A 16402-nucleotide genomic window follows, 5' to 3' on the forward strand; every position below is an offset into this window, starting at 1 on the left:
CATTCCAATTAAATTGTCAAAAAAATTATTTTACAGAAGTAAAAAAAAAAAGTAACAAAATTCATTTGGAAGAACAAAAAGTCAAGAATATCAAAGGAAATAATGAAAAAAAAATGAAGGAAGGAGGTTTAGCAGTACCAGATCTTAAACCATATTATAAGGCAGTAATTATCAAAACTATCTGGTACTGCCTAAGAAGTAGAAAGAGAGATCAATGGAATAGAGTAGACATACAATTTAACATAAATTTAACAATTTAGTTTTGACAGATAAAGCATATGATATGGATATTTATTAAAATATCTAAAATTTGTTTGCAATCTGAACAGAAGCCATAATGTACTTTGCTATACAAAGGCTACCCCTATTGCAAAACTAGACTACAAAACTTTTCTAATTTTAGAATAAAATATATTTGCATACCAGCACAGAATATTCCAGGGACTTCGCTCCTGACTATAATAGTCCGCACTTTCTTATCAGATTTCAAAGAATCCACAGCTTTTGATAGCTACACAGAATAAGGGGAGGAAAAACATTTTCAGATTCAGGTCAATATCTTATCTTTACAATATAAGAAGCAAATAGATTCATCTGCTCACTTACCATTTTTATAAGATTTTTACTGAGTGCATTTTTGGCATAAGATCGGTTTATTCCAAGCACCACAATTCCTAGTTTAAAAAACAAAAACAAAACAAAAATAAACTTGAGTTAGTATGGCAGAGAAGTTGGAAGTGGAGGATGGAAGATAAAAAGATGAAAAAGAAGCAGACACATAAGAACACGACCATGGACAACTACTTAATAAAAAAGAAATCAGTTATTACTGACCACTTTGATTTATTTTCAGTTTGATCATAGGATTAAGCTCCATTCTTTAGGAAGAGCCAGCCCTAAAATAAGGGAGACTAACATAGTCTCTTAAGTCTAGGTTACCTATAGATTTAGTGAATAGACTGAGATTGAGAAGACTTCATCATTTAGTACCAGATAATTTAGAGTAAGACATAAGTAGCTGATCTTAGGATTACTCTTTTAAAAAGCTAGATTTCCCTTTCTGGCAGAAAGGGGGGTTGATCAAAAGTTAAGTCCCTTTCTAGTAGCTAGAGAAAGGTTAGACAGAGGTTAAAGTTCCTCTTTCCAATCTTAGTGGATATGCTCCCTTTTTTTGGGGGGGGTGGGGGTGGTAGTTCTAAAGTCTAAGTTCAGTAATGGATTCTTCTAAGGAAGATGAAGGAATGTTGGGGGGGGGGACTGACAATCACTGACCACAAGTTTCCCTTTCCCAGTACACCTTCTGGTTACAAAAGGCACCAGGAAAGACTTCTGGCATAAGATTAAGGAAGTCTGGGAGAAGCCAACTAATCAGGTGATGTGCCTTGTCCAACCGAATTATGTTCAAAACAAATTTCTGTCATTTTTTAATTCCTCTTTTTTGTTATAAAAAACAGCTCTGTAAATTACTCCTTGTCTCTGACCTCTGAGAAGTCAGGTGACCTGATTTAATATGCAAATTCTAGCTGTGCAAATTAAGTCATAGATGTCTCAGTGACTTTGTCTTCAGTTTCCTTTTTTCAAATAATCAATTTTAACATTAAATCAATGTCTTTATAAATCTACTAAGTACACTATGAGAATGTTGGCATACCGTAATGTTTCGGTTTTATATCATACAGAAAGATAAAATATTCACAACATATTTAAGTAATCACAAAAGAAGGGTTTTTTCATATACTTCACATTTTTAGAATTGGAGGTTGGAGAAAGAGTGTCATCTGGCCCTAGTCCTTTCACTTCATCTCTTTTTCTCTGCAATCATTTTAAACTATTTATCTAGTTTCATTCATCACTGTCATTATGAGGATTCAAATTTATTAAAGGGCCTTCAATTGTTTAGAAGACATACCATACAATCATACAATGTTAATTGGTAAGTTGCTGACATGTACTGAATTATCACTGATTAATAGTAACTTGCTACTATGAAACACAATCAGGATAACACAGGATTTAGCTCCTTCTACATTAAAGGAATATGATATTCTGGAGATCAAAGGAGATAGGATTACAGCCAAGAATCACATGCCCAGCAAAACTGAGTATAATCCTTCAGAGGAAAAAACGGATATTCAGTGAAATAGAGGACTTTCAAGCATTCTTGATGAAAAGGACAGAGCTGAATAGAACATCTGATTTTCAAATCCAAGACTCAAGAGAAGCATGAAGAGGTAAACAGGAAAGAGAAATCATAAGGGATTTATTAAAGTTGAACTGTTTACATTCCTACATGGAAAGATGATATTTGTAACTCATGAGACCTTTGTCAGTATTAGGGTAGTTGGAGAGGGGAAAAATTATATGTACAGATGGACTGATAGATAGAGGGTACAGGGTGAGTTGAAAATGAAAGGGTGCTATCTGGAGAACAAAATTAAGGGGTGAAAGAGAAGGAGAAAGGGAGAGGCAGAATGGGGTAAATTATCTCATATAAAACAGACAAGAAAAGGCTTTTACAGTTGGAGGGGAAGTCCAGGAAGGTAAGAGGGAATGAGTGAATCTTATTCCCCCATAGGATTTGGCTTAAGGAGGAAATAACATACACACTCAATTGAGTATGGAAAGCTATCTTACCCTACAGGAAAATAGGGGGGAAGGGGATAAGAGAGCAAGGGAGATGATAAGGGGCAGGGCAGATTGGGGGAGGGGCTAATCAGAAGCAAACATTTCTGAGAAGGGACAAGGTCAAAACAGAGAATAGAATAAAGGAGAGGTGGTTTAGAATGAAGGGAAATATAGTTAGTTTTCCACAGCATGACTACTATGGAAGTGTTTTGCATGACTACACAAGTATAACCTGTATTGAGTTGCTTGCCTTCTCAATGAGGGTGAGTGTGGAGGGAGGAAGGGAGAAAATTTGGAACCCAAAGTTTTAAAAACATGTTAAAAAACTGTTTTCACATGCAACTGGGAAATAAGTATACAGGCAATGGGGTACAGAAATCTATCCTGCCCTACAAGAAAACAGAAGAGAAAGAGGATAAGAGTGGGGAGGGCGGATTAGAAGGGAGGGCAAATTAGGGGAAAGGGTATTCAGAATACATGCTGTCTTGGGGTTGGAGGAGGGATGAGATGGGGAGAAAATCTGGAACTCAAAATCTTGTGGAAGTGAATGCTGAAAACTAAAAATAAATAAATTAATGAATCTTTAAAAAAATAGTAACTTGGAAAGAAGATTTTTTTGAATTAATAAAAAAGTCTTAAGTTAAAATATTTTAATGAAACACACTTATTATTTTCAGGTACTTTTTCAATCAGAAAAAACAAATAAAAACTTTACCCAGTATCTTCATTCCTACTTCACTAAACAGCCACAACAGCAATTATGTGCATTTCATCTACTCTTTTGACTTCACCTAACAGCTCTACAAAAATAACTCCCAAATCTACATGTCATACCCTAACCTGCCTCCTAATCTCCATTATTTTCTTCTTAAATAATATTTTTTTAATATTAAACTTAGCCAACATCAACAAGAATGAACATTTATATATTTATATATACAAAGAACAAAATGAGGATTGTATGTGAAACCATGAATCTCTACCAGATACAAACTGCCTGTTTAAAGTATACAATGAATTCAGCAAATAAGTTTCATCTGGCTTATCTGTGTGTCTCCCTCTTAACTTCCCTGTTGTTCACTTTAAAAAACTGTTTCAGGGGCAGCTAGGTGGAGCAGTGGATGGAGCACCAGCCCTGGATGCAGGAGGACCTGAGTTCAAATCCAGCCTCAGGCACATAACACTTACTAGCCGTGTGACCCTGGGCAAGTCACTTAACCCCACTGCCAAGCCAAAACAAAAAAAAATTAAAATTCAAAAACTTTAAAAAACTGTTTCAATGACACTGTTTTCTTTATTTTTTGACATCACTATTGTTCAACCTACTCTCCCCTCCAAGTCCCCCTCCTATTGAAAAAAAAAGAACTCCCATAAGCATAATCAAGCAAAACAAATCCACATATTGGCTATGCCTGAAAATGTTAAGTTATTCTGTACCTCAATTCTATTACATTTTGTTCAAGTAAGCATCCTTTAACATCAGTTCTTTGGGGCCACGTTTGGTCACTGCATTGATCAGTATTAAGTCTTTCAAAACTGCTTATCTTTACAATGTTGTAGTAATTGTATAAAATTCTCCTGGATCTAATCACTTGACTCTACATGAGTTTATATGGTGTTATCTCAGGTTTCTATGAATCCCTGGAGGTTGTTAGGTGGCACAGAGGACTGAATACTGGGCCTGGAGTTAGGAAGACTTGAGTTTAAATCTGGCCACAGAAACTTACTGTGTGATCTGGGGCAAAAGTGTCTGCCCCAGTTTCCTCAACTATAAAATGGGGATACTAATAGTTACCTAATGGGGTTGTTGTAAACATCAAATGAGATCATATTTGTAAAACACAGTTGCTGGTATTTGTTTCCTTCTATCATTTCTTATGGTACAAAAATCATTATATCACATTCATATACCTGAGTGGGATTGAGACCACTTACCCAAACAAAAACTCACAGATATCTCCAGGTAGGAAACATGGTTTTAACATGGTTTTATTCTAGCAAGTCTCACGCTAGACTTGGGCATCTCCTACCCAGGGAAGAAGACCAGAGTAGTGAGGCCCAGCACAAACAGCAGCAAGCAGTTATATAGTCTTAGGCAAACCACTCCAAAAAGCCCCCCTCCCCACCTGCTTGTCTCAATCTCTTTATTCTTATTGGCTGAGGCAAGAGACCTCACAGTCTATATTTAGAACCCAAGAGATACACTTTACTCAAAACAGGCTTGGGAGCTAGAGGACTGCTTTATGTGGTAAAGAGAAGATACAAAACAAAAGAGGGGGTGATTACAAAACAAGGGAGGGGGTGGGCAGCTGGTACACAGCCCCCATTCCCCAAAAACGAAAGTGAAACTTAGGCCCAGCTCCTGCTGAAGTCTCACTACATTTTGGAGCATAGTTTACATTTCACATGAGAAACTTTCACTTGTCTCACCCAGTTCCCCCCTCTCATTTCATAGTTGAAAGTTTCTCACACCAAAACTGGTAAGTTTCTTCAGTTTCCCTATTTGCTATTTCATCAAAATCGGGCCTTCCTTCCTCCTGATTGACTGGCATCCACCCTTGATTCCTTAATATCATTAGTCTTATAGACTCACTGACAGGTTCTTTTAATGTAATCATTCTAGAGAGGGTCTTTTGTACAGTAGTAGTAATTAATTGCACCATGCAAGGGACACACAGTGGGAGTAGTATGACTCTACTTATTGCTATTAACACAAACCATAATACCTGCTTCCACCAAGATCCCCCAGACCAGGACCACCAGGAAATATGAAATGAAGAGGACCAGGTCTGAACTGGAACATGGGCAATCTCTCGAATTTCCTTATTGATATCTCTAATGGTTTGTCCCACATCACCTATTTTCATACAACAAGTGGACAGGTTCAGCTTCCCACAGACACCTCCTTCCTCAGCTAAGAGATAACCCAAGACTAACCTGTGTCGTAAGATAGCTTCCCTGCTTTGGTCTACAAAAACAGACAAGAGGTCAGTAGTCATAGTGGTTTGAGTAATAATTTCCACCACCGCCTGGAGTCTAATATTCTGTTAAGCATACATATCTGGGTTCGATATCCCCAGCTCCCATCTTGTGTCCAAGTAGCAGGTCCATATTCCTTTATGATCCTTTCAGGGGGCCAAGTATCTCCCCATCCATTACATTTCCCATGCTAGCAATAAAGGTATCAATGGCTCGCTTGTTCCTTTTTAAATCATCATATACTTGTACCCCCAGATGTTTGCCTCCTTGTCCCAGGAGGAAAAAGAATTTGGTCGAATTATTTGCATTGTGGGGAGACATACCAGGAGTAGGACAATAATTCCTCTCAAATTTTACAATCTAAGAATTTTAGAAACACAATACAATTTAGAAACAATAATAACTTTTGTAATACAAACTATAAGCTTCAGATAACATCAACTGCATCTTCATATCATCACATATATAGAAATTATCATTCTTATGATATTTTTAACACTTGGCACTCTTGGTACCTTTCACAATCACATTAAAAAATTCAAATTCTTCTCTGTTCTTTTTCTTCTCTCTCTAACCATCACCCCTTTAAGTAAATATAGGCATTAATCTAAACATTGACAAATTAAAAGAGTAGTCCCTTCATAAATGCAGATACACAGACCCAAAAGAAAACAACAATGCAACTGTCCCTCTAAGAATCAAAAAGTCTTTTCTTATACAGCTGTCTGGCAGGAAACACCATCAATGAAGTCCTCTTGTCCTTGGTATTTGTTCCAGCCATCTCCAGCACAGCATCTCAGCATCTTCCTCTTCTTGTCGTCTTGTAGGAACCAGCTTTCTGTCCATTCTCTTATAAAAGTGAACTCAGCACAATTTCAAATCACTTTTCTAATCCTTATAACCCTGATCATTTTTACAAACTCAAAACTGGAACCATGGCCAACTGTCATGTTCAAGAAATTCACATCAGAACCCAGTGTCTTATACTTTACATTAATCTATGGAATTAATCACAGGCTCCAGTACATACATATCAATTTTTAACACAGTACATATATCATCTTAAAATTTTAGTCATGCCTTGTTTCTTTGATGGCATTTCCACAAGCCATTCTTCTTTTAACATTATTAATCAACGGTGACAAAACTTTAGATGAGTATGATATTATCCAAATAACAAAATAACATTCTCACAAGCCCCTGATTATCTCCATACCATTACCAAGAATTAAAAGACCCTAACTCATACAGGAACACTAGTCCCAGTTCTATAATAACCTAAGATGTTCCATAATCAATTATTTTAGTAAATTTGCTAAATCTTCTGATTATAGAAACTTACTTTAGAAGGAAAAAGGGCAGGGACATGTGACATATCCACACATGACAGGATAAAACATCCCTATCTTTGTTTAAATTCAGATAAGAGTCGGAGTTCTCCAATCATACAGTATCTGTTCCACATCACAGCCAGACTCAGAAATAGTCAGGTGGGAAACATTCCTTTCCAAAGGAACACAATGGGGAAACTGAGCCAGGAGGATCCCATACTAGAGTGAGGCTAAGATTATACCCTCAGCTTTTTCCCAAATAAATCACATTTCCTCTAAGCAGACCTCCACCTGTATCTCTCAGATACTGATTTAATGCAGACAATTATACCCAAATTCAGACTCAAAACAAAATTAGTTATAGCCCCCCAAAAGCCTTTTTCCTCAAACAGCAAGTCTCACTAATCACAGCTTAAAGCCAGATATAGTTACTTTTACTCTCATGGAATTGCAATAAGCAATAGGATTTACCAGGACTCACATACATAGGAAATTTCACTTTACATCTTTCCTTCTCAAATTTAAACTTGCCCTGGTGTAAAAACCAATCATCAAAAATCATTTCTATCTACTGAACATAAACTTTCAACTTCTCCACAAACTAAATTCATTGTCTAGGAACTGCATACTCCTAACAAGTTCTCTTCTCAGGGCAGATAACCTTTCCCCCTTTCTTCCCAGATTCTCTCAAAAATATTTACTACTCCCCAGGCATACTTTGAATCAGTGTAAACATTGCCCTCTTTCCCCTTTAATAATTTTAACACCCAATTTAAGGCATACAGTTCACATATTTGGGCAGACCAATTTTTCGGTAAGGCTCATACCTGATGGGGAATGCTCACTATCAAGCTTCCCCCAAAGCTCAGCTTTCTACTCTCCTCCACTAGTATGGCAGTAGCCGCCATTGTTTGAATACAGGTCGGCCACCCTCTAGCCACAGAATCCAGGATCTTTTAATAAGAAAGCCACAGGTCTCTTCTGCACCCCCCCTCTTAGTTGGGTCAAGACCCCCAGTGCTACCCTTTTGTCCACATTCACAAATAAGTGAAAGGGTTTCTCCACTGAGGGGAGTGTCAAAACAGGAGGGGAGGGGAGGACCTCCTTTAACTTCTTAAATCCCCCATCTCCTTCAGGGCCCCATCTAATTTGTTCTGGTTCTCCCTTCCAATAAGTATTGGTACAAGGGTTTTGTGAGGGATGCATACGAATCAATCCAATTTCTACAGTATCCTACTAACCCCAGGAACTTTCTGAGTTCCCTTTTAGTTTTGTAGAGGGGAGTCTGAAGAATTCCTGCCACCCGCTCTGGGTCCAGCTTCTTCTGCCCCTCACTTATTAAATGTCCCAGATATTTCACCTCTCGTTCTACAAATTGTAATTTATGTTTGAAAATCCTCAAACCTTCTGATCCTAAATAGTTTATCAATTTGATCAAAGCCTCACTGGTTTCTATTCTCTTTTTACCTGTCACCAGCAACTCATCTACATATTGTAATACCTGTGTCCCAAGGGGAGCTCTAAACCCTTCCAGGATTCTCTCAAGGACTTGTCCAAATAAATTTGGTGATTCAGTATACCCCTGGGGCAGGACGCACCACCTATACCGCTTCCTCCCAGTCTCAGGATCCTCCCACTCCGAAGGCAAAGATATCCCTACTACTAGGATCTAAGGGACAGGCCCAGAATGCATCTTTTAAATCAATTACACTGAACCACCTACTGTCTTCATTTACTCTTCCCAAAATCGTGTAGGGGTCAGGGACCACTGGGTGGGATGGTAATACAATCTTGTTAACTTCCCTTAAATCTTGGACTAGTCTATATGTTCCATCCCCCTTCTGGGCCAGCAAGATGGGGGTATCGAAGGGGGAAATACAGGGTTCAAGAAGTCCCCCTTCCAAGAGCCCCTGAATCACCAGTCTGAGTCCTTGCCTCTCCTCTAGAGATACAGGATATTGTTTTACTCTCACCACTGTAGTGGGTTCCCTCAATTTAATCTTAAGAGGGGTTATGTTAACCCTCCCCCTGTTGGTTTCCAAGGACCTTGGCAAGTTTCCAACATAAGGAGTGATTGCCTTGTGCCCCTTCTTTTCACACACAAATAATCAATTAACAACTCTAGGTTTTAGCATTCAAACAGTAAACACAAAATTTGGAAATTGTGTGCTTTCTTCAATTACAATACTTAAAAAGGAAATGTTACAAAACAGGATCATATAGAATGCCTCAACAGCCAGATTCATTCCTTTTTCTTTTTTCCCTGAAGGCATAATTAATTTAACATTCCAGATTATAAAAGAAATTGCCCTTCCAGCAACATAACTAATAGAATTGAAAACAGACTCAATAACAAAAAAATCTTTCTTTTTTTCTAGACCCCTTCATCAGATACAACAGTCTCCTGGGGTCACATAGTTGATAAATTTCTTAATGCCAAATAACAATAGGTGCTCTCAAAATTATACAAATACACATTTCTAAATTCAATACCCTTGGCCCTTTATAAAGGGATATTATCCATATTCATGTCCACATTTTCTTGCATAAGTTTTACAAACAGTTTAGAATCACCTATTATAATCAGGTCAGTTTAAAAATGTACTGGACCAGTATTCTGACTACTTCTTTTTGCTTTCCCACAATAACCAATCTCTTTACGAAAGTCAGTATCCATATTAGATCTAACAGAACCCACCCACGGATATAGCCTGAAATAATAGTGGACATAATTCCTTCCATCTCTCCATAACTTTACCTACTGGTTTTTAAATTAGGCCAAAAAAAAAAAAAGCAATTTATTTTTCTATCTTTCTACTTTAAACAGCCCACTTCCTCACACCTTCTTAACTTACCTAAACCATCTGGAGCTATTCAGCTTTTTTTTTTGCAAATCTGAAGGGAGATAATTGAATAGGGCTCTCCCTCCCTCTCTCTTCCCAAACTCCTTTTACAACTTTACTATGCATTCTAAACCACTCACTCGCCTTACAATTTTTCCACTGTTCTTTAGTTCTTTCACTTTAATGCCAAACAGTATAATAAATTCTGACTTAAGCATTAAATTAAGAGCATCACATTTCATTTGAAAGATTACCAGAATGCATTAAATTACCTTTTGATTGTGCTCCGGTACACAAAAACTTCTCTCTTTTATGAGAGGCAGAAAAGATTAAGTGCTACCTCTCTCTCTGATCCGAAGGGAAAAGGTTCCCTTTTTCTCTCTTTGTCTCCACACTCAAATTTGGCCAGAATTAGAATGCACAGAGAGAGAGAGAAATTATTATGTTATTTTTTTTCCAAAGGTTTCAAAATCTTCTTACTTTCAAAAACCTCTACTCACACTGTGCAAATAAATTACACCTTCCTTAAGCTTTCTACACATACTCCCTCTCCCACAAGCTTAAACTTTCTTGCCTTTCTAATGGACTTTGATTAAAGTCCCCTTTAAAACTGCACCTCTTATTTCTTTCTAATTCTGACCTGACACTTCGAAAATCATTCTCAACTTGCTTTTTACCAATCATATAACCTGAATAATAAAGTATTTTTCTCTTTCTCTCTTCCATCCAGCCCCACCCCTCTGAGGCTGTTATCAGTGAGTGAGAGGGTAGAGAAAGAAAGTCACACTCCAGAGTCCAGCTGCAGCACTCACAATGCTTTTCTTGCCAAAGCCTTTACTATCACACACTGTTAACACTCATTCACACCACGCACAGACACAAACACAAAAAAGAAAATAGACATACAACAACCCTCCGCCCTGTAGAATCCTCAAATCATCAAACCATATCCAACCATTTTCCTTTTATCTTTTCCTCTATATCTTGGCAGTTCATTCCAATTCTGCAATCGACTACCTAACTGTATAGGTAACTCACATTTGCGCTCTGACTGGGCAGATTTAGATTGACCCTTTCCCATTCTTAGGAAACCCCTAGGCCCTCATCTAGGGAATTTACGGGAGCCATCACCAAACTCCCTGAGTCTAAAGACAGACTCAGCCAAATCACCGAGGAGGGTTGCCCACTCTTCACCAGTCATCCGTGAGCAGCGTCCTTCCGATGAGGTATCTATTCCGCAATCTGACCAGGCCCGGACTCTGCCCAAACTACAGTCCGTCCTAAAGGGCTCTCACCTTGTGCCAATTAACTCCAGACCCCTGAGTGTTGCCTCTAGGTTGCACACATACAACTTAAGTGACTGCTCTCAGCCACCGGCCAGCCGGAATTTCTCAGTTTCATCCCTAATCATCAGAGCCCTAACAAACCTTCTGTTTCTCTGAGTAAGTGGAGACCACTTACCCAAATAAAAACTCAGAGATATCTCCAGGTAGGAAACAGAAGGTTTTATTCCAGCAAGTCTCATGCTAGAGTTGGGTGTCTCCTACCCAGGGAAGACTAGAGTAGTGAGGCCCAGCACAAACAGCAGCAAGCAATTACATAGTCTTAGGCAAACCACTCCAAAAAGCCCCCTTCCCCACCTGTTTGTCTCAATCTCTTTATTCTCATTGGCTGAGGCAAGAGACCTCACAGTCTATATTTAGAACCCAAGAGATACATTTTTTAGCTTGGGAGCTAGAGGATTGCCTAATTTGGTAAAGATAAGGTACAAAACAAAAGAGGGGGTGGTTACAAGACAAGGGAGGGGGTGGGCAGCTGGTTCACAGCCCCCATTCCCCAAAAACGAAAGTGAAACTTAGGCCCAGCTCATGCTGAAGCTTCACATTTTGGAGCATAGCTTACATTTCACATGAGAAACTTGCACTTGTCCCACACATATCATAATCTGTTTCATTGATTCACTTTCAGTTTTTTGTTACAAAAAAAGTGCTGCTATAGATTACTGACCCTCTCAATTAAATGATGGATATTTCTACTTAGATTTTTGACAAACCTTGCCATGTCTAAAACCAAACTCATATTTCCTCCAAAAGAGAGACTGTCTTTGAATGTTTCTTGGCCATGATATTGACATTCTTCCAGTCACTCAGACTCAAAACCTTAGAGTTATCTTTAATCCACAAAAAGCCAATCACTAAGTATTTTCAATTTTTCCTTAAAGTGTCTAACATATAAATTATTTTCCTATCCCCAATGCCATTATCTTCTCCAGCTTATCATCATCTCATGAATGATCATAGTTTCTATCTTTTCCAAATCACCTTCCACACTGCTGCATGATTAACTTTCCTAAAACATTTCTTTGCTTATAGCAACACTTAAATAAAAGCTTCTCTGAAATTAAAAAAAAAACCTTTCATCAATCAGGGTTAAGTCTTTCAAAGTTGCTTATCTTTTACAATGTTGTAGTAATAGGATAAAATATTCTTCTGGATATAATCACTTGACTCTGCATCAGTTTATATAAGTTCTCCCAGGGCTCTATGATTCCCTAGAGGCAGCTAGGTAGTTTCCAATTCCCTACAGAATAAAGTGCAAAATGCTAGCATTCAAGGATTGCAAAAGGGTGATCCAGCATTCGCTCTTGCTCTATCATTACATGATATACCCCTCCATCTGGTCAAATTAGTCCATTCATGCTCCCTAAAATAAACTATAATTGTCCCTCTCCCTGTACCACTATTCAAATAACTTCGTGACAGAAATTTGCTTCCCCTTGCTTTTCCTGTGTCTGAATTCCACCCATTATTTAAACTTCAGCTCAAGTACTACCTCCTCTATGAAATCTTAACTGAATCACTGAACACATAATAACTTTTCCTCTCCCTGTTTGACTTTCAAAGACCTTAACACACTGGCCCCAACCTAGCTTTCCATCCTTGTTATACATTACTTCCTTTCTTGCATTCTACAATCCAGCCCTTCTTGCTGTTCCTAACAATACTTCATTTCTCACCTTTATGTATTTCCACTGACTATTCCCTCATGCCTGAAATGTACTGCCTCTTCAACTCTAAGAATCTTTTGTTTCTCTTGCCTCTTAAGTTCTACAGTATTTACAATTTTTATTTACAATTGTTCTAAACCTTGGTACTAAGGTGTTAAGTACAAGACGTATATGAACTTAAATGTTTACCAAATACATAAACAAACATACCTTCTGCAGTCTGAATACACACATATATAGATATTTACGTATGTATATGCTATATTTTTTCAAAAGTATATAAATGCTATTACACTTGCTAAAATAATAAATGCTTAAAATACTGGATTTATGGTAACTGTCATTTACATGCTCAATCCACAGTTATTGGCAGTAGTATTAGTAGTAATGATATCGATAATAACTGACATTTACTTAGCATTTTAAAGTTTGCAAAGAATTTTACATTACCTTATTTAAATCTAAAACAACCCTGAAGTAGGTAATACAGGTAGCATTATTCCTTTTCTACAGATAGTAAAATGGAGTTCAAAATTACTGTACAAGATACCACAGCTAAGTATAAGAGGTAGGATGTGGAAGTTTTCCTGTTTCCAAATCCAGGACCCTACCTACAACACTGTGTTGCCTTTCTAATAAATAGTGCAACTTATGCCATATTATAGATCTTAGGAAAAAAATTTCATTAAAAAGAAGCCCTCATATTCAAAAATATTGGAAACACTTATCTATACCATATATTGGCACTTACTGATGTTTTACGTATCTTTTCCAGTTGGAGCATATGTTCCTTTGGGACAGAATATACACACACACCACGCTGCAGGAACTCATTAGGAGTGTTCAGCAAGCTAAATATATTCTCTTCACTCTTTTTATACTTCCTTAATTGACTATAGTTTAAAATTGGCTGTGAAATGCATTAAGATAACCTAGTACCCCATTAATTTCTATTACACAAAATTCACCTCATTTGGAAAAATGTTGCTTTCAAATATGATACAATTTACACTTAGAATTCACAGATAACATACAAATAAACTTTAGTCAAGGTTGATAAATTATGAATTAGCACAGCGTGCTATAGTGAAAATAACAATGTACTAGTTTAAAAACCTGGGTTCTAATCCCAGCTCTCTCACCTATACAAAATCTTTATAAAAGTTTCCTATAAAGACATTAAGGGCTTGCTTAATGAGGGATTTAGCAGGGAGTAAGTAGGATTTCAACAATGAACCACATCTATATCATTTTATAACTCAATGAAAGATGTAGAAAATATAAAACAAGAATGAAAATAATCAATCAATAAGCATTACTAAGTATATACAACATCAAGAACTAGGCACTGGGGATACAAAGACAAAAATTAAACAGTTCCTAACCTTACGGGGCTTAATATTCCATTAGGAGAGATAATATGTACATAAATAAGAATGTAAAAAATAAATATACACAATAAGGTTTGGTTTGGTTTTGGTGGAGGGACAGTATTCCCACCCTTTTTGGGGGGGAGGGAGGAAAAATCAAGAAAGAATTCATGTAGAAGGTGGCATTTATGCAGAATTTTGTCCCGAAAGGGGTGATTTTATGAGGCAGAGATAAAGAGTGAGTATCTTACACGCATAAGGGACAGCCAGTGGAAAAACACAATGATGGCAAATGGAATGGAATGTATCAGGAACAGCAAGAAGGAAGACAAAGTTGGTTGGAGTGCAGCAGTAAGGGGAGTAATGTAGAATAAGGATAGAAAGGTAGTTCGGGACCAGATTGTGAAGGACTTTAAAAGTCAAACAAAAGAATTTATATTTGATCATTAAGACAAAAGGTCAGGCAATTAAGAGTCAACAAGCATCTATTAAATGCTTAGGGTACTAGACTGAGGATACAAAGAATGGTATAAACAAGGTTAACTGTCCTCAAGTAGCTCATATTCTAATGGGGGAGACAACATGTAAACAGTTACACACACACAAGATGTAGTCAGCACAGAGGATAGCTAGCCACTAGCCACTGAAAAGGCACAAAATCAGGTGATGAAGTGTCTTGTGAAAGGAACTGCAAAACAGCCAGTGCTGCTGGGTTGGCAGGGGGAGGGCCAATATATAAGAAGACTGGAAAGGTAGCAGGATCTTGTTTATGAAGATCATTAAAAGCCAAGAGGAAGCCAATAGAGCTTATTGAGTAGAAGATTAAGTCACACCTGCTATTAAGGAAAATCACTTTGGAAGCTATGCATAGGATGTACTGGAAAGGAGAAAGACTCAGTAACCAATTAAAGGTCATCCACTCTAAAAATCCTCAACAGACAGATGGTTATCCAGTCTCTTTTTTTATTCTTATCCTTACCTGCATGATCCCACTGAAATTATTGTTTAGTGATTACAAGAAAAAAAGTCTTTGATTTCATAGAGCAAAAAGCCAATTTGCATGCTCTTTTTCGATAAGGTTGTGTCTGAGCTAATAGATTTTTAAAAATTCAAAATTTCATATAGACACAACAAAACTAACCCTGTACCACAACCATGAACAAAATGCAAGCTATACATTTGCCAAAGGGATTTAATCTCATGATGGAGGAGACAGAACACAGAAACCAAGTTGAAGAGGGATTCTCTGTGGATAATAAGGTCCTACTATGTAAGGATGCAAGAATGTAAGTAAGAATGTAAGAATGTAAGTAAGAATGTAAGCCTATGTAAGAATGACATCACATCAATTTTATTGTATCTAGTAATATTGCAGAAATTCCTAAAAGAGATCTGCAACCATTCAAAGCAATCTGACATGGCAATCCATACACAACATACCAAGTGAATGAAAAATAGCCACTATCTATATTTCAACAAGAATTCTGATGGATAATTTACAAAATGTGTTCCTTGGTATAAATATTTGAAATAGTCAGAATAACATTGTGGTGGTACAGTGTTAACCAGAAAAAGAGAATGAACTGAATTATCTTTGGGAAGTTTCAAAGCTCTTTTATTAGCCCAAGGCTTACCATGAAAGCAAAAGTCTATCCTTTTTTTTCCCTTTTTTTTTAAGGCAGTTGGGGTTAAGTGACTTGCCCAGGGTCACACAGCTGGTAAGTGTCAAGTGTTTGGTCTGAGACCAGATTTGAACTCAGGTACTCCTGACTTCAGGGCCAGTGCTCTATCCACTGTGCCACCTAGCTGCCCCTCTATCTTTTTAAAACCAATATTGAACCAATGTTGCTATAGGACAAGCAAGACATGGAATAAAACTGAATCCTATGAATTAAAAATAAATATCACACAGAGACACATTGTAGGCAAAAACAGCCTGCAACAAATAATCAATGGACTTAATCAATGGACTCTTAATCAATGATTTAGATGGAGACATGAAAGGTTACTTGATCTAAACATACTTCCTGCAGATAGTTCACATACACACACACACACACACACACACACACACACACACGCAGGCACACACAAGCATGTATATATCATATTTTTTCAAATGTACATAGATGCCATTATACTTAATAAAACAATAAATGGTTAAAGTATTATTGGATTTATGATAACTTTTTGTCATTTACATGCTCAATCTACAGGTATTGACAGCGGTAGTAGTAGTAGTGGTAG

At 37.3% G+C, this 16402-nt stretch overlaps 1 protein-coding gene across 4 annotated transcripts in view; it reads right to left on the bottom strand.

The window, feature by feature from the left end:
• Window positions 1–16402, bottom strand: part of AUH (AU RNA binding methylglutaconyl-CoA hydratase) — a 197635-nt gene that overhangs the window by 167248 nt on the left and 13985 nt on the right. For 3 of the 4 annotated variants that reach the window (XM_020976690.2, XM_078152832.1, XM_078152829.1), the window contains exons 2-3: window positions 607–674; window positions 424–511 (exon numbers count right to left, since the gene is read on the bottom strand). The exons of the other annotated variant lie outside the window; for it this stretch is intronic. In XM_020976690.2, coding sequence (XP_020832349.1) covers window positions 424–511; window positions 607–674 — 156 coding nt within the window. The remainder of the gene's footprint in view (window positions 1–423; window positions 512–606; window positions 675–16402) is intronic. 4 annotated transcript variants of the gene reach the window in all.

The sequence above is a fragment of the Phascolarctos cinereus genome, unplaced genomic scaffold (genome assembly GCF_003287225.1).
Source record: "Phascolarctos cinereus isolate Bilbo 61053 unplaced genomic scaffold, phaCin_HiC Scaffold_4;HRSCAF=312, whole genome shotgun sequence".
NCBI lineage: Eukaryota > Metazoa > Chordata > Mammalia > Diprotodontia > Phascolarctidae > Phascolarctos > Phascolarctos cinereus.